Source organism: Myotis brandtii, unplaced genomic scaffold, assembly GCF_000412655.1.
Source record: "Myotis brandtii unplaced genomic scaffold, ASM41265v1 scaffold381, whole genome shotgun sequence".
NCBI lineage: Eukaryota > Metazoa > Chordata > Mammalia > Chiroptera > Vespertilionidae > Myotis > Myotis brandtii.
The window spans coordinates 480,620-496,865 of NW_005364633.1; the positions used below are offsets into that span (position 1 = coordinate 480,620).

Sequence of the window (16,246 nt, forward strand, 5' to 3'; positions counted from 1 at the left end):
CTTCAATCTGTGCTCTGGGGAGACGAAGCTGGAAGGCCGGGAGAGACGGGTCTGGAACACAGTTCGCTCCTCTCCTCTCCCTCGGCCCACATGGCAAACTGCCACTCATCCTGAAGGAAACGTGGCCAGAGGACGGCCCAGGAGCCGTGCAGCACGTGTATCTGCTCGAGCTCTCCCCACGCACTTGCACGTCAGAACTGCACGTGTGCTTATGGCTCACACGGTAGAACTGCACGTGTGGTTACGGCTCACACGGTAGAACTGCACGTGTGCTTATGGCTCATACGGTAGAACTGCACGTGTGCTTATGGCTCACACATGGCAGAACTGCACGTGTGCTTATAGCTCACACGGTAGAACTGCACGTGGGCTTATGGCTCACACGGTAGAACTGCACGTGTGCTTATGGCTCATATGGTAGAACTGCACGTGTGCTTATGGCTCATATGGTAGAACTGCACGTGTGCTTATGGCTCATATGGTAGAACTGCACGTGTGCTTATGGCTCATATGGTAGAACTGCACGTGTGCTTATGGCTCATATGGTAGAACTGCACGTATGGCTCACCGGTAGAACTGCACGTGTGCTTATGGCTCACACGGTAGAACTGCACGTGTGCTTACGGACTTAGGTGCCCCAGTGTCTACAAGGGTTACGTCCTGTTGGATTGACCCCTTTATCATCATGTAGTGCCCGTCTGTCTCTTCTCACAGCCTTTTAGCCTTGTTGTTAAAGTGTAGTTTGTCTGATATGAGTATTTCTACCCCAGCTTTTTTCCCCCTTTGTATGGAATGTTTTTTTCATCCCTTTACTTTCAATCTGTATTTTTCACTGAGGTGGATCCCTTGTAGACAGCATACATAGGAGTCTTGTTATCTGTTTTGCTACCCTGTCTTCTGACCCATGAGTCAGTGAGGAAGGAGAATAAAGGTTTAGAAGAATGGAAGGAGAGAAACACTCGGAGAGATTGGATATTAATGAGTGTGGATTGGATAACCGAGGACTGTATTAAGTTTGGAGCATGTTGATTATTCTCTAGTTAAGGTTTTACTTTTTTAAATCAGAGGTTTGGCTTTTATTAGGTCAGCTTGCAAGAAATGCAGGAAAGTTATGGAGTCTGTGTCTGAAAACTGTGAGCAACTTTGTCATTGTGGTAACACATTGGCTCTCTAAGGCCATACCTTTATTAGCAGCATCCTAAAACCTCACGCTGGGACAACCACCCTCCCTTTTATCCCCAGACGTGACGCCCACGCGGGCTCTTTCCTTAGCAAGAAACTGAACAGCGCTCCTCTCACTCTATTTATAATCCCAACCACATGACTCACCACGTGTGGAGATGCCTACTGTGCTTGCGTATGTAAGGACTGGGGTGTGTTGTTGTTTTTTTGGGGTTTTTTTGTCCTGATTGGCCAGTAGGAACATGGAAGTGAAGTACCCATCTGATAGCAAAGGTTAGCTAAGCAAATAACTTGGTAACTAAGTATTCAACTATTTGAGATTGTACGTTAAACCAAGACAATTCTTTCTTCTGTTTCATAGTCAGCATCACTTCCACTTGAAGAATAGGCTTGAGCAAATTTAGTGTATTCTGTAAAGTTGATATTTTGCATTATTTCATGGAAAAAGTTGTAAAAAAGGTAACTTGCAGTTAACATTCAATTCCCCCCCTCCTCCCCCCAGAAAGACAGGGGACTGAAAACTGTCCTCACCTCCCATTTAAGGCCACCAACTCCTTAAATAAATGAAGGCCAGTAAAGAAGTAAAAGCAACTTAATTCAGCTGGGGACTTTTGTGGGGAAAAAAATACATGTAAAATGTTACTTACCTGATTTTAAAAATTAAGAACAGGTTACCAAACTTTATCCAGAAATATTTTTCAAGTGAAACTGTACATACAAAACCTTGTGGGTCCATATGGTGGCCTCCTTCAGAAGGTGAAAGGTTAAGGACAGAGATGGAGGAAACAGAAGGAAGGGAAGCCAGAAGGTGGCGAGTGGCATGAGCCCGAGCGCCTGGCGGCCAAGGACCAGCGACATGAGTGAGGAGGAAGGGGGGCTTCATCGTCTGTGAGGTGTTAGGGGGCCAGCGGTCACCCTCTGTCCCTTCCTTGGGTTGTGTGTCACAGTCAGTCTCATTTCTTAAAAGGCTAGTGAGCTGGTTCGCCACTGCTGGCCACTCTTCATGTCTTCTCACCGTCGGTCTTCCCCTGTCACCCTCAGAGCACAACCCCAGCAACACGGTGGGCAGGCAGGTTTGTGCTCCTGCCCGTGCGTGGCCCTGGGTCCCACCCTTACCAGAGATGAACACGCCCATTCCTCGGGGTCGATCTTGCTCCTACGATGTGTGCTTGCGCCCTGATGAGGTCGCGGTTATTTCCAGGTCCTTGAGATTCACCGTGATTCAAAGTAATAGGAACATAATTTTCCTAGCGAAGGCTGGGGCGCGGATGCTACAAACCTGCGTTTTCTTTGGACTTTTTGTTGAGAGGAGCTCCCTTGAGCTTTTCATGGAGACCCAACTCGGGGGTCAGGAGCCTCCTGTGTCCGTCAGCACCAGGGCTTCCCCTCCGGAGGCACCTACACACTGTCCTCCTCCTCCCCAGGCCTCCAGGCTGCCCCCCAGGCCGCTTTTTGAACCACAAGCCCCTTCTGTTTATTCCTCCCACTGGTGGTTGCTGGTCCCATGAACCACGGCCCTTCCCTGTCCCGAGCCCGGAGGTGCAGGCTGCGCTCTGTCCCTCCGAGGCGCCTCACACCCTGTCCTGTGTGTTGCCCGCCCAGGTGGAACAACACGCCCATGGACGAGGCGCTGCACTTCGGCCACCACGACGTGTTCAAGATCCTCCAGGAGTACCAGGGCCAGTACACGCCGCAGGGCGACGCCGACGACGGGAAGGAGAACCAGACGGTGCACAAGAACCTCGACGGCCTCTTGTAACGCCCGGAGCCCACGCAGTCACGTACCTGTGTCACGTGGACTTGATCATGGCACGTGTGTCTTTCTGCCTCTAGGTGTGTCTCCTGCAGCGTGGGTCAGCGCCGTGCGACCGGCAGTCTCTCCGCTGTACGCCCAGGACAAACCTGATCTCCTGGGGACAAAATAGAAATAAAACCACCTCCCTCCACAATGTGAGCACTGTTGACCTGGTGCACTGTAGCATCTGATGTAGAAGTAGTGCCAGTGCTGGCTTAGCGTGAGGTCCTCATGATTCTTGTGTTTCGTGGACTTTCAGTTTTACGCATCAATAGAAATTAAGCTGTTATATAAACAGCCTGTCCACAGGGGCGAGGCTGCCTTTAGAAGCAAAATAGTGTGATTTCCAGGACTCCACATATAGACTTAGTCTGAGCATTTGAACAACTGCGTGCACTTATGGTTGTGTGTTGAAGATTTCTCCCATCCCCCTAGCTTCATGATGTGACTTTAAAGATTATCATAGTTAACAGCTGTGAGTAGGATAGACCAACTCTGATCAGACTATCAGGGCATCTGTTCAAGATATGTTTGGTGACCAAAAAAGTGTGTCAACGGAGTTCTACTACTTTTGGAAATTTTTCCTTTTTCTACGTCCCCTCTGCCCAGCCGCTGCCCTTTAGCTGGGCAAGGGGTTGTGGCAGGCCCGTCCTCATGTTTCCACACACGTCAGATCTGGCATCTGAGCTGTAAGGAGCTGCCTGTCTATAGATGAACCAGACAAACCGAGTACGCATTGGCCACATTTACCCGCCCAGAGGGGATGTGCTACTGCGGCTCTAAGACGACATTTCTCAGCTTCCAGGGTAACTTGAGAAGCGCTCCGAGTCACGAGGGGAACCGCTGCAGAAGCTGCACCGAGAGGTCTGTTCCCTGTGGGGTCCACCAGGTCACTCGATTCTCTAGCGGACCCTTGGGTGCACTGCAGCGTTTAACAACAAGGCCAGTTCATTTAAGTTGAGCCCCAGCATTTTTCGGGGAAGGAATTTCACATATACTTTATCATACCTCAGAGGTGAAGGGGTATGTTAGTGAGAATATCTCATATTAAGTGCACACACACACACACACGCACATGCACACGCACGCACGCACACACATGCACACATGCGCCTCGACTTCTTCGAAGCTGTTTAGTGAAATGAGCAGAACTCTCAACCCCAGAAAAGCTGGTGGCTACATTAATACGGCAAATCCCTTCCCCTTTTCTATGGGCAACACGCTGCTTCCGAGGTTTATGGTGCCTGACGGCCCGTTGACCCCGCCAGCGGCCTCCACGTGTTTCGATTTTTGCTTCCGTCTAAGTTAGTGGCTCGGCCCCGCCCGCTCCCTGACAGCGCGTCCTTGAGGACGTGTGGCCGTGGCCGTGGCGGACTGAGCTGCCAGCGCGAGGCCGGCCCGTGTGTCTGTGGGAACGAGGCGGCGGGCCTCCAGCCGGCCGGTGCTCCTATCCCAGAGCCCGTGGAGCCAGGCGGCCCGGGAGCAGCGTTGCCCCGGGCAGACCCCCACCCGACACCAGTGGGGTCCCCGCTTCAGAAGCAGCGCTGTGCTGAGGGAGCACTCAGACGGCTCCTGTGCGGAAGGTTACTGATGACCTGGACGCTCGCTATTATTTCTGAACAAAGTCTTCACCTTTTCTCCGATTAAGACTATTTTGTAAAATCTTGTGGTTTAGCTCAATGTGCCCTTATCTACCCACAAGGTTATGTGCGCTGCACGCTGGCTGTAGGCTGACAGTTGTGAGTACCTTCGGTTTAAATGCTTTGGGCTGTGCTGCTAATGGATGCCACCTGTATACTCCAAAGATCTTTGTGTTTTGGCGTTAGGCTCCTCTGCCCAGGAGAGCGCTCTGGTGATGTTTACTCATCCTTTTACTCACTGCTGTTTGCTGCTCTGGGCTCTCATCACGGGTGTAATGTGCTGCCCCCCACGCTCCCCCTGCCCCTGAACTGGGGAGCTGGGCGAGTGGTCAGCCATGGGGTGCTGTTGTCTGTCTGGCCGGGCCTGGGTAACCGCATGTTGGGTTTAGACTCTTCCTGGGGATTGTTCAGCTATGAATGTATTTGCCGCCAGAACCTCCCACAGTGAACCTAATCGTTAACTGTTCAGTTGTAAGTATTCTGAAGTTGGGAAATATTTATTTTAAGTGAAATCGGGTAGTGTTGCTTTCCACAGGGTAATAAACACATGTATAAAAAAAAACCCATGACAATGAAATTTTTAAAAAAACAGCCACAGGGTCTCTGCCAGCCCTGGGGCTGGGTCGGATCCATTCCTGATGCCCGAGGAGAGCCAGGCGCCGGTCAAGGTGTCAGGGGCGGGCACCGTGGTGGTGAAGGTGAGAGCCCTGTGTGGACTCGATCTCTGAAAGCGAGAGGGTGGGGGGCCGGGGCAGTCTTCCTGGTCTCATCTGCTGACCTCACAGTGAAGTGAGTAAATCTGCAGTTGCAGACCAGATGGTACGCAAGTAGCTCAGGAATGTGTGAGGCGGCACTTAAACCAAAGGCGGGGGGCGGCGGCGGGGGGGGGGCTGTTACAGTTAGATGGACAGGACAGGGTTCAGGAGGAGACTTGGGAAGGCACGTGTGTGTTCAGATGGGAAGGTCAGAGAATTAAGTCAGCTATTAAAAGGGGCAAAGACTGGGTGTTTCGATTCTGTTCTGGAGCCTGAGCCCCGGCCTCCCTGTGCCCCTGCTGCCCCCACCCCCACCCCCAGGGGTCAGTGAGGGCCGCTAGGAAGTGAGTCCAACAAGCAGTCATGAAGCCAGAGCGGCTCAAGGCGCTTCCCTCTGGGACAAGAAATGGGCGAGGCTGTGAGCAGACACCACACCGGGCGCAGAGGGCGCAGCGGCATTGACCCAGAGCTTAGCTAGTGTGACGGCAGGTGTGTGAGCGCTCTCTCTGCAGGTGCCTCTGAGCACCTTTATACGCTTTGTGCACCCATATAAACCCAATAAACGTGTTTAAACTGCTTGCCTGTGGCTCTTTCTTCAATGGGTCACATAAAACGTTCCATTTCTCCTTGTGGGAGACAAAGCTGGGAGCTGACTCTTAGGTCAGTTTCACTGAAGAGCTGCTAGTACACGACCTCGTCAAAGGAGGTTCGGAACAAATGCCGCCTTCGGTTCCCTAAAACCACTGTAAGGCCATTTCCTTGAAATTGTGTACGTTTTTATAGAACATTTGCAGTTTCGGAGCTTCGGGCTATGTCCGTCTCCCGCTTTGATGAGTGAGATGATGGTGCCCGAGCGATGGCCCAGGGCCTCAGAGCACCCCCCACCCACAGCCGGGCTCTTCTCCGACTGGTTTCCCGCGTCTCCCACACCAGGGCGCTGGCTCAGGGCAGGTGCTCAGTGTGTGTGATGAACCGGTAAACGACCGAATACCCAGCAGAAGCAGCCATTCGAGGAAATGCCCGTCCTGCGGGGGCAGCACCAGGTCTCACACGGGCACCAGGATTCTGGAAACAGTTCCTGGCTTTTCTCGCTTTCCCTGGGATGGCCAGAGGCGAGTGAAGCGCTCCATTCCTCAAGATTTCCTATTCCACTCTCGCTGACAGCCAGCAGGCAGACTTAACGCGGTTAACGCCATCCCGGGCAGCCCTCTTCCCCAGGGAGGAGGCATTTCCCCCAGGTGCCACCTGCAAGCGGACGGAACACGGCACAGACACCACACGGATCACCCCTACACACGCCCTGAGCCACCTCTACCCGTGACTCACACGTGACCGACTGTGTGAGAACACGCGGACCCTGGCAGCGGGCACTGGCTCCGTTCCCCGCAGGGTCCCCTGCGTGTGAGTCCTGCAGGGACGGAAGGGAGAGGGAGGCTGTGGGTCATGGTGCTCGTCTGGCTTCGGAACACCGCTGCTGCCCGACACCCTCCCACAGCGTGAAGTCGCTGCCAGTCCTCGCCCTACTCCCCAGCACACGTGCCGCTATCTGAGAGCGCCTCGGGGGGAGGGCACCTTTCTGCACGGGGCAGTGACGTCCCAGCAACAGCTCCCGGGTCACGGAGGGTGCGAGTTAGATGGAGATGAGACAGAGTCCCACTTGACAGGCACTTCAGCATGAAGCCCTGTCAGCAGCACCGACGTTCATTAGAACGAGTGCCTCGTTATTTGTGCACAGGGGGCAGCTGTGGTCGCAAGGCCACGGGACTCATTTGCTCTTTAGGGCGCCCATCACAGCCTTTCTCACGTGTCCTCTCTGACCGCTGCCACGGACCACCTCGAATCTGATGGCGAGCGGGTGAGGAAGCACAACACTGAGCAAGACTATGTTAATCTCATTTTAAAGCAGTGGCGGGGCTTTTCCTGCCAGGGGCCATTGGATATTTATAAGGTCATTCTCGGGCCAAACTAAAGTATCAACTTAAAAAGTAGTAGCCTGCTGCCCTGGCTGCTGTGGCTCCGTGGATAGAGCATCAGCCTGCAGACTGAAGGGTCCCAGGTTCAATTCCGGTCAACCCGGCATGTGGGCTCGATCCCCAGTAGGGGGTGTGCGGGAGATAGCCAATCAATGATTCTCTCTCATCATTGATGTTCCTCTCTCTCCCTCTCCCTCTCTGAATTAAATAAAAATATATTTTAAAAAATTAGCCTGCTCTATTTGGTCAAATATGTAATTAGCTCACCCCTCATGCCTTGGCAGGGCCAGACCAAAGGGCCTTATACAGCCCATGGGGCAGACGTTCCCCACCCGTTTTAAAGGACTGATCATTGTTCTATGAAAAACAGCAGCAGCAAGAACAAGAAAAGTAAAATAAATTCACCCAGATCTCTGACCCCATCCCCCAAAAAAGGAAATATATTTTTAAGTTTAATCATAAGTTAAAAAAAATGAGAAAACACCAAATCTACACATAATGCCAGTAACATGTCAGATCTTCGCACCGAACGCTGTCAGTGAGACCGGCGCTGGCACTGAACACTTCCTGAGAAGCGAGCAGTCCCTCGGCCAGTGCGTGCGATGAAGCCACCCAGACGCTCACGGGCAGAACGCAGGCCAGAGGGGAGCACAGCAACGAGAAGCAAGGGTTGGCTGAAGTCTTTGCTCCTTTATCCTTTCGGTTTACAAAGTCCACGCACACCCAGCCAGGCTGCCGCCGCCTCAGGTGTGAAGGGAGAGGAGCCGTGGCTGGTGCTCAGTCCAAAGGACCAGGTGCACGTGCGTGCAGTGCAATCGGGAGGCGTCAGCTTTAATTCAGAGCAGACGTCAAGCAAACCCATCCCCACGCGAAAAGCACAGCATTGCTCAGTGACTCCGTGACGGCGGCGACGGCGGGAGCACAGACGCAGCTACGAGGACAGCAGGCTGCGAAGACCCCTGTCAAACCCGACCCCCACACTTGATCTCTGTGTCAGAACTAAGGAAGGAAGAAGGCACGTAACACAACACACGTCACAAATGCCACCCAGTCAGAACGGGTCTGGGAGAAGCACGGACAGACGGTGGGACCATTTGCAAATGCCTTTTTCAGAAAAACACTTTATCAGTGAAAAGAAGCCATTGTCCACGCGGTTACACAGCACGAGCTTTCAAGGATTTGGTTCTCAGACTACCTCTGGTTAACGATTGGCCAGTTACATTCTTTCTCAATTTGAAAATGTTATGACTAGGAGACTAAATACCAGCGAATAACAATAAAGACAAGTTAACCATTAAGAAACATGAATTGAGTTTCTGAGTTCGTCTACACCTGATTACTCTCCACCTTTGAAAGAATATCAGGGTCTGGCCTGAGCGCGGCTGGGAACAGCTGTTCCCGGATAGAGCGTGAAGGCGATCGAACTGACCAGCGGCCGTGATGGAGGCAGCGTCTTCAGCTGTGGACACTCACGCTTAAACAGAAAACACGACTCCCGAACGTGGGGCTGTGCTGCCTTCCACGGGTGTTAGCCAGAATCATCACCGTGACAGCAAAGCGAATCCTCCCGGGAGAGAATCTGTCTTTGGCTGCGAGTGGCTAGTGTGGGCGTTATAATAAAATACAGGACACAGCTGTTCCCCCTGCCCAGGTTCAGGATGGCTACCTCTGTTAGGAGGGGATGCGATTCTAGATAAACTTAGCTTTGAACTGTTTCCTAGGGAAACCAGGGGAAAACTTCCAGCCATATTTAAGGCAGAGAAAACAAACACGAATTCTCCAGAAGAGGATCGGCCAGAAGCCCCTAAGCCAGCAGGGTCGGTCCCGACCCCCGCGGGCTGGCCCTGGCTTGGCGAGTGGCATTGCTGGGTGCTGCCGATGCCTCCCCTTCCCACTCTCACCCTGGGAGTCCTGATGCTTTCATGTGTAGCCCCGCTCGCTCCACTCCGTGGAGAGGGCCTCTCCCTTTTACCTTTAATGAGATGCATGCAGCCCTGCAGGGGAACAGGTGTCTCTGAATTAGGGGAAATCCACTTGCTATCACAGGCTGCAGCACACTGGGCCTTTCTTCCCTTTCCCGAGAAGCAGGATGCGAAGGACAGAACAGCAGGAGGGAGCACAGGCGGGAGGGACAGGTGTCGGCAGAGGAGACGAGAAAGCTCGTGCTCTATACTGCGTTCATCTGTGGAGAGAGGAAACGTAGGTCGGTTTAGTGCACGGCCTGGTGCAGGGCAGGCTCACAGCTTTCACATTGTTAACAAAGAAGCAGGAAGACGATTCCAACAGCACACAACCGTGGCCTAGAGGCTGTCAGCATGGCTCCCTCCCGGACTCTCAGAGACCTTCCCATCCCCTAAGCTGACGGATTAGTGCTCTGCAGCTGGGTGGCTTAGGCCTGGCCACCCATCCGGCTGCACAAAGCTTTCGGCTGTTATGCAACCAGCAAATCTGCTTCTGCAAACCAGGGAGGGTGTGGGGGAAACGGTGGATGTGCCTACAGGCCGCTCAGCAGGAATAAGACACGACTGTCTCAGGTGGGGGGAGAGCAGCAGGACCCGTAGGAACCCCTGCCTCCAGCAGTGCCTCCTGCTCAGCGGCCTGAAGGCGGCACCTGGCAGGCGGGCCGTGCTCACCCAGAGGACACCGCCCACTACCGGGCTGGGCTCTCCCTACTGGCACCTAGTGAGCGGGGCCGGGGCACCACCGAGCATCCTGCACACTGACCAGCCTGCACGAGGGGTGCGCAGCCCGAAGTGCCCCGTGAAGTAAGGCCGTTCTTTTCGATCCTAGTGCTCACTAGGGGTGGCACCTGGCGAGGTCGCAGAGAAGTGAATTTGGAAGAGCACGCACTGGGCAAACCACGGAGGGGGAAGCAGCGATTCCTAGAAGAAAGGCGCTCAGGGAAGGCCCTCGGAGCTTGGGGAGCGGGGAGCTAAGGGGGAGGAGGAAGGAAGGCAGGGTGAGCTCCCTGGAGGGAAAGCGCCAGGAAAAGGATTTTGGATGGAAAGCACAATGAAGGTTTGCCCGTTTCAGTGCGGCTGATGCTGCCAGTGTGTGGGTAGGGGGTAAACTTCGGAGGAGTGGGAGGGAGGAAGCCTGGACTCAAACCCGCCCCTGTTCCTCAGCAGCTGACGGGCGTGTTCGCTGGCCTCGCTGCGTCTCAGGTCCTCCCCGCCCAGGAAGCGAAGGCGGATGGGGTGCTCCAGGGCTAAATTGGACACAGACCACCGGTGTGGCAGACAGACAGCAGCAACAATGACTAAATGTCCCTGATCGTCAAGTCAGCTCTGACCAAAGGCCTGGGAGAGGCGATGGGGTTTCCTGGTGTCGAGGAGAAAGTTTATTGGACAGGAAATCCCGGCTAAACACGCACTTGGGTCCTTTGCGGGATCACGCATGCCGTCTCCCGGACAACCTCCCGGGGCCTTCGGGCTCCTGCTCCCGAGGGGCACAGGCATCGCCCACACCCACCCACCCCGGGCCACCCGTGCCCAGAGCTGCTGCCTCCAGACCTGGGCCTAGCTGCTCTGTGGGGGTTACTCCGGGTCAGAGCAGGTGCCCTATTCCAGGAGTGGATGCTGATGGGCAGGGTGGCCCAGGTGAGGACAGACCATCTGACAGACAAGGGGGTCTACTCAGTCTGGGACGAACCCAGTGCTTGTGTCTAGGCAGTGCTGCCCCGCACGCGGGCCTGTAGCTCCTTAAGTCCTCTCCGCCTGTAATCGGGTGTGTGTGTGTGTGAAACAGGGTTATTTATTCTACATGGACCTGTGGCCCTGAAATGAAAGAAATCATCCGGAATGGGATGGGGTGGCTACAGGGGACATCCTGAGACCACCAGCCATTGCCAGCATTTATTTAGAGCAGTGATTCTCAACCTTCCTAATGCCGTGACCCTTTAACACAGTTCCTCATGTTGTGGTGACCCCCAATTTCATTGTTACAAATTGAACATAATTAAAGCATAGTGATTAATCACAAAAACAATATGTAATTATGTAGTGTTTTCCGATGGTCTTAGGCGACCCCTGTGAAAGGGTCGTTCGACCCCCAAAGGGGTCGTGACCCACAGGTTGCGAACCGCTGCTTTAGACGGTTTCCATTGCTCTCCCAGGATCACTGAGAGCGCGGAGCATGCACTCGCACTGCGCACAGATGGAGGAAATGAACCCATCTTATTTCCTCGGGCCCCGGGAGGTAACGGATTTGACAGACTTAGAACTCCAATGTCAGGCCCCAGCACAGGCCTCTCACCCCAGGCACACGGCCCGTCCACAGCAGATGAGAAGCCCTGCCCCGCCCGCCTGCCAGACCACTTCCCCAGGCGCGGGCGGGCTCTGAATGGAGCAGAGGCTGCTGTCTGTGGGAGGCGTCTGCGATGGTGGACGAGGGCAGGCTCTCCACACAGCCCGGGATTCAAATATCCGCCCTTCACGCACTGCTCCTAGTCAAGTGACCTAATGGGGGTGCCTTTTCCACCCCCGCAGAATGGGAGTAACAGTACTGCCAGCTCGGAAGGTGGTGTGAGGACCGAGTCATTACCCAGGCCGTGCTCAGGGACAATGGAGGCGTCAGAAAGGCAGCTGTGTTTTGGCTCCACTGGCCTATCTCACATGCTCTTTCTCTCCCCCCTAAATACATGTTTATTGATCTCAGAGAGGAAGGGGGAGGGAGAGAGAAACCATCTACGATGAGAGAGACTCACTGATTGGCTGCCTCCTGCACACCTCCTACTGGGGATCGAGCCCACAACCTGGGCCTGTGCCCTGACCAGAATCGAACCGTGACCTCCTGGTTCATAGGTCGACGCTCAGCCACTAGGCCACGGGGCCGGCTCACACGTTCTCAATAGGCTCTCTATTTGCCCCCCTCTCACTCGGCTCTCAAAGCACTTCCACAGGCTCAGGGGAACACTAACGGAGGACCTGCCCTTACACATGAGGTGCCCCGTGCACCCGTCCACAGGGACAGAACTGCTGTGCTGTTTCACTACCCGAGCACTTTCCCAGGTGACTGAGAGGCATCTGTCAGCATCGGGAAGCATAAGGAAGGCCGGGGTGAGGATTGTAGCCTGTGCTGCCTCAGGTGAGGACAAAAGAGAAAGTGGCATACCAGAGACTTCCCTGCTGTTTTATAAACGCATTCCCTGCCCACATGGACCTGGGACCTGAGGGTGTGCAGAGCAGAGCCCATGCGTCCTCCCCCCGGCCTCCCGCCCACGATTGCCCGCCGGTTGGTCGGTGCAGGTCTGCAGAGATGCAGAAAGGCCGGTAAGGACAGAGGATGTCTGGAAGGCTGTGAAACACTTCTTTCACAATGAACTGGAATGGCTTCATGTGGAAAAGCTTAAAATTAAACAGCGTCAGCAAAAACCCAGCCAACCAAAAACATCGAGAGAGGGAGGATTTCAGGCTGACGGGAGACAACAGGTCTGACCGACCGGAGTGGAAACGCCCTCCTCCCACAGGAAGAGGCCTCGGACCCGACCCTCTCGAACTGCTTCCCTCCGGCCCAGGTGCCAGCAGCTCCCACCAGTCCCACCCGGGAGCAGGTGGGAGGCTCCCTGCTGCCGCCACGTCTCCCATCAGCACTGTAGTTACCAAGCTCTAGCCCCCCGACAAGTAACAGCTCCCCCCCGAAGCAGCAGGCCGGAGGCAAACCCGGTCTAAGGGTCCTAGTCCCTGAAGGCTGTGAAGCTGCCAATGGACCGCCTCACAGGGCGAGGGGCTCCCCACCTCTGAGCTGTCATTAGTTTTTGGAAGGTGCTGCCGCCAGGGGAGAAATCCTGGGGGTGACGTCGCTTGTTTAGGCGCAGCCGATCGGAAGGCTCTGCCAGGCTCCTTCTGAGGCCCTGCAGCCGGGCCCAGGCCTGTCGGGGTGTGGGGGCCTCCCTGCCCAGGGAGCTCCCACCCGCGGGGCACTCACCATGCTGTCGAATTCCACGGGGCCCACGATCCGAGACACCTCGTCAAACTCCTCGGGAGACATGGGGAGCAGGTTGTCTGTGGTCTGCAGTCGGGAAGGGTGACTGGAAGGGGAGAGAGGGAAGCAGGGTTAGCTCTGGGCGAGGAAGCAGGGCCCGGCCCGCACATGTCGTCGTCGGCCTGCGACTGCAGGAGCGGGTTCTGTTTTCGCTGCAGGTGAGTGCGCACACCTGCAAAATACATTTTAGAAAGTGCAGCCCCTGAGCGGTGTGGCCTGGGGCATGGGGGCAGGGGCGCCCGCTCAGGGCGCATGGGAGGCGGTGGGAGTCCCTCTTCCCTACCTTACGGTGTGAGTGCAGAGGAGGCTGATCCGAGATTTTACGTGAAGGCTACTCCATGCGCCCCACAGCGCTCAGGCCAAACTACTGACCATGCCTTCTCCAAATTTTTTTGTCTACCTTTTATGAAATGAAACGACAAAATAAAAGCAGGTGGAAGAAATGTATCTCAACCATCACGGTGGCCTTTTCCAGATCGAAAAGAACTACTTTCCCACTCTGATCGATTTCCGCTCATTTTATTCACACTTTTTCAAAGTATCCGTTTGGGGAGAATTTATATCCCTTAAATACAACTTTGGGTGTTTGGGGGGTTTTTTTGTTTGTTTTTGTTTTTTTATATAAAGGCAGTAAAATGCTGAGGCGGTGACACCGGGACCTCTAAGTGGGGTCTTCCCATCGGGTTGAGTGCGGCGGCGGCGACAAGGACAAGGGAAAGCAAAGTGCAAGCATCTTCCGCGCCCAGCCGAGCGGGCGGCGCACGGCTCTGGCTCACTTACACTTCAGACACGGAGATCAGCTCTGTCTTGATGTATCCCGTCCCTTTGGGGCCATCGACTTCCATGGGCTCTGCTGCTGGAAGGAGCACAGGGACACCCCATTAGCAGGACCACACGCAGGCACGCCTCTTTCACCAAATGGGACTTTGGGCCCTGGCCGGTGGCTCCGTGGTTAGAGCACTAACCCAGGATTGAAGGGCCCCGGGTTCGACTCTGGTCAAGGGCACGTACCTCGGTTGCAGGCTCGATCCCTGGCCCCGGTCAGAGCCTGTGCAGGAGGCAACCAATCAATGTGTCTCTCTCACATCGATGTTTCTCTCTCTCTGTCTCCTCCTTGCCTTCCACTCTCTTTAAAAAATTCAAGGGAAGCCCTGGCCGGCTTGGCTCAGTGGATAGAGCGTCAGCCTGCGGATTGAAGGGTCCCAGGTTCGATTCCGGCCAAGGGCACATACCTGGGTTGCAGGCTTGATCCCCAGTGGGGGGCGTATAAAAAAATAAAATTCAAGGGAAAAGATATCACCCGGCGAGGATGAACAACAACAAAAAGTGACTATATTTTCTCCATAGTCAGATACTGGAGTCCCGTAACTTCAAGGGGTCTGAGCTCCCTGGCTGAGTCACCTGAAGCTCTGGTGGGGGTGTGAACAACGGGAGATGAGGGGAGGGTTTGGTACAGGGGTCAGACTGAGCGGTTTCTCTTTCCGAGGCTCGAAACCCTGCAGGAGTTGTGCCTGGCTCTGGGGCCCGGCCTGGCTGCCGTAACCACTCAGCTGGCCAGGCAAGGGAGGGCAACTTCCCCCGCGAGTAACTGCTGACACTGAGGTTTCAGGTCTGAAAAGCAAGCAGCTTTGCTGGCATGTTCCAACCAGAGGAGCCTGACCTGAGCCTTCTCAGTGCCACGCAGTGAGGGCAGGGGAGCAGGAGGCCCGTGGCAGCGCTAGGTCTGCTCTTCCCAACAGTCACCGTTCACACACGCCTCATACTGGCTGGGTCACCCCATGAACCCCGGCACTTCTCCTGGGCCTCCGTTTACCCGATTGTAGCAGGAGCAGGCTGGCATAAATCGGCTGGCCATAGTGATCCTACCTTTTACCCTTTCCACGTGGAAAAAGCAATAACGTAACATACGCAAGACGAGAAATGACCTTTAAACTCCTCTAAAAGAAGAGTCATTTACTCATTTCTTAGTAGGTATTTCAGGCCGACGAATGCACTAGGGTCAGCTGCGCTGTGTGGATGCCATGTTTTCAAAGCCCGCTCTGAGCAATTCTAAAGGTAGTGGCGGTTTGATGGCTCAGCGTGGGGGTCGGGGCCCTGCCGGCTCCTTGCACGAGAGGAGGCAAGGGCCCGGGGGCGTCTGAACCTGTGGACGGCGATGAGATGAGAACATGGGCACTCACCTTCCTTGGGCCTGGAGTAATATTTCCCAAAGGCATGGTCTTTGTCGATGTTGGGGTACAGGTACTTGAGGGGGTTCTCTGGGATATTTTCAGCGGCCATGACCTTGTAGTTTCGAATGATATCAGGGAACGTCACCGCAGAGAGCTCTTTCTTCGTGTAGGGCTCCACCGCATGGAAGTAAGGCTCTAAAGAGAAGAACAGTGGGGTGAGTCCCATGGAATATCCCAGCACAACAGAGGAAAGATGCAGAACACAGCGGCGTCGAGGGATCTGAGAGAGACCGAGAAGAACCAATCACAACCTCAGGGTTGCCAGCAGATGGTGCACTAAGTGAATTATAACCCTTTCATAACCAAGGGAAAGCAGGCCGTCATTACTACCAACTGCACTCGTTTGTCATCGCATGCCGACACCCGTGATACAGCTGTAAGCACGTGTCTTCACTGCTGTGCGGCCCCCACAGCAAACAGCCAGCAGCTGAGAAGGAACCGGCTCCCCTACCCTGCCCTTCTCTGCTGTTCAGCCTTTCCCCCCAAACGGGCATTTCTCAGTCATGGATTCATTTGTTAAACAGAAATCCAATTTAACAAATGTCAACGTGCATCTGCCCCGTCTCATGGCAGGTGGAGGGCTGCACCCAGGCCCAGACCCCTTTCAGAAAGCCTGCCTGCACCTGTGCCCACCCCCTGCACCTGTGCCTGCCCCTCTGCACCTGTGCCCACCCCCTGCACCTGTGCC

At 54.7% G+C, this 16,246-nt stretch overlaps 2 protein-coding genes across 6 annotated transcripts in view; one reads left to right on the forward strand and one right to left on the reverse strand.

Annotated features, from left to right (window-relative positions):
- Positions 1-5,950, forward strand: part of GLS (glutaminase) — a 63,672-nt gene extending 57,722 nt beyond the window's left edge. For all 4 annotated transcript variants that reach the window (XM_014544774.1, XM_014544773.1, XM_005872446.2 and 1 more), the window contains one exon: positions 2,785-5,950. In XM_014544774.1, the coding sequence (XP_014400260.1) occupies positions 2,785-2,941 (157 nt within the window). In that variant the 3' untranslated portion in view covers positions 2,942-5,950. The remainder of the gene's footprint in view (positions 1-2,784) is intronic.
- A 2,496-nt stretch (positions 5,951-8,446) lies between these two features.
- STAT1 (signal transducer and activator of transcription 1, 91kDa) overlaps positions 8,447-16,246 on the reverse strand; it is a 30,645-nt gene continuing 22,845 nt past the window's right edge. Inside the window, exons 20-23 of one of the 2 annotated variants that reach the window (XM_014544772.1) lie at positions 15,508-15,693; positions 14,108-14,180; positions 13,271-13,373; positions 8,447-9,527 (exon numbers count right to left, since the gene is read on the reverse strand). In XM_014544772.1, the coding sequence (XP_014400258.1) occupies positions 9,513-9,527; positions 13,271-13,373; positions 14,108-14,180; positions 15,508-15,693 (377 nt within the window). In that variant the 3' untranslated portion in view covers positions 8,447-9,512. Of the gene's footprint in view, positions 9,528-13,270; positions 13,374-14,107; positions 14,184-15,507; positions 15,694-16,246 lie in introns of both variants that reach the window. The other variant, XM_014544771.1, reaches the window with a different exon arrangement.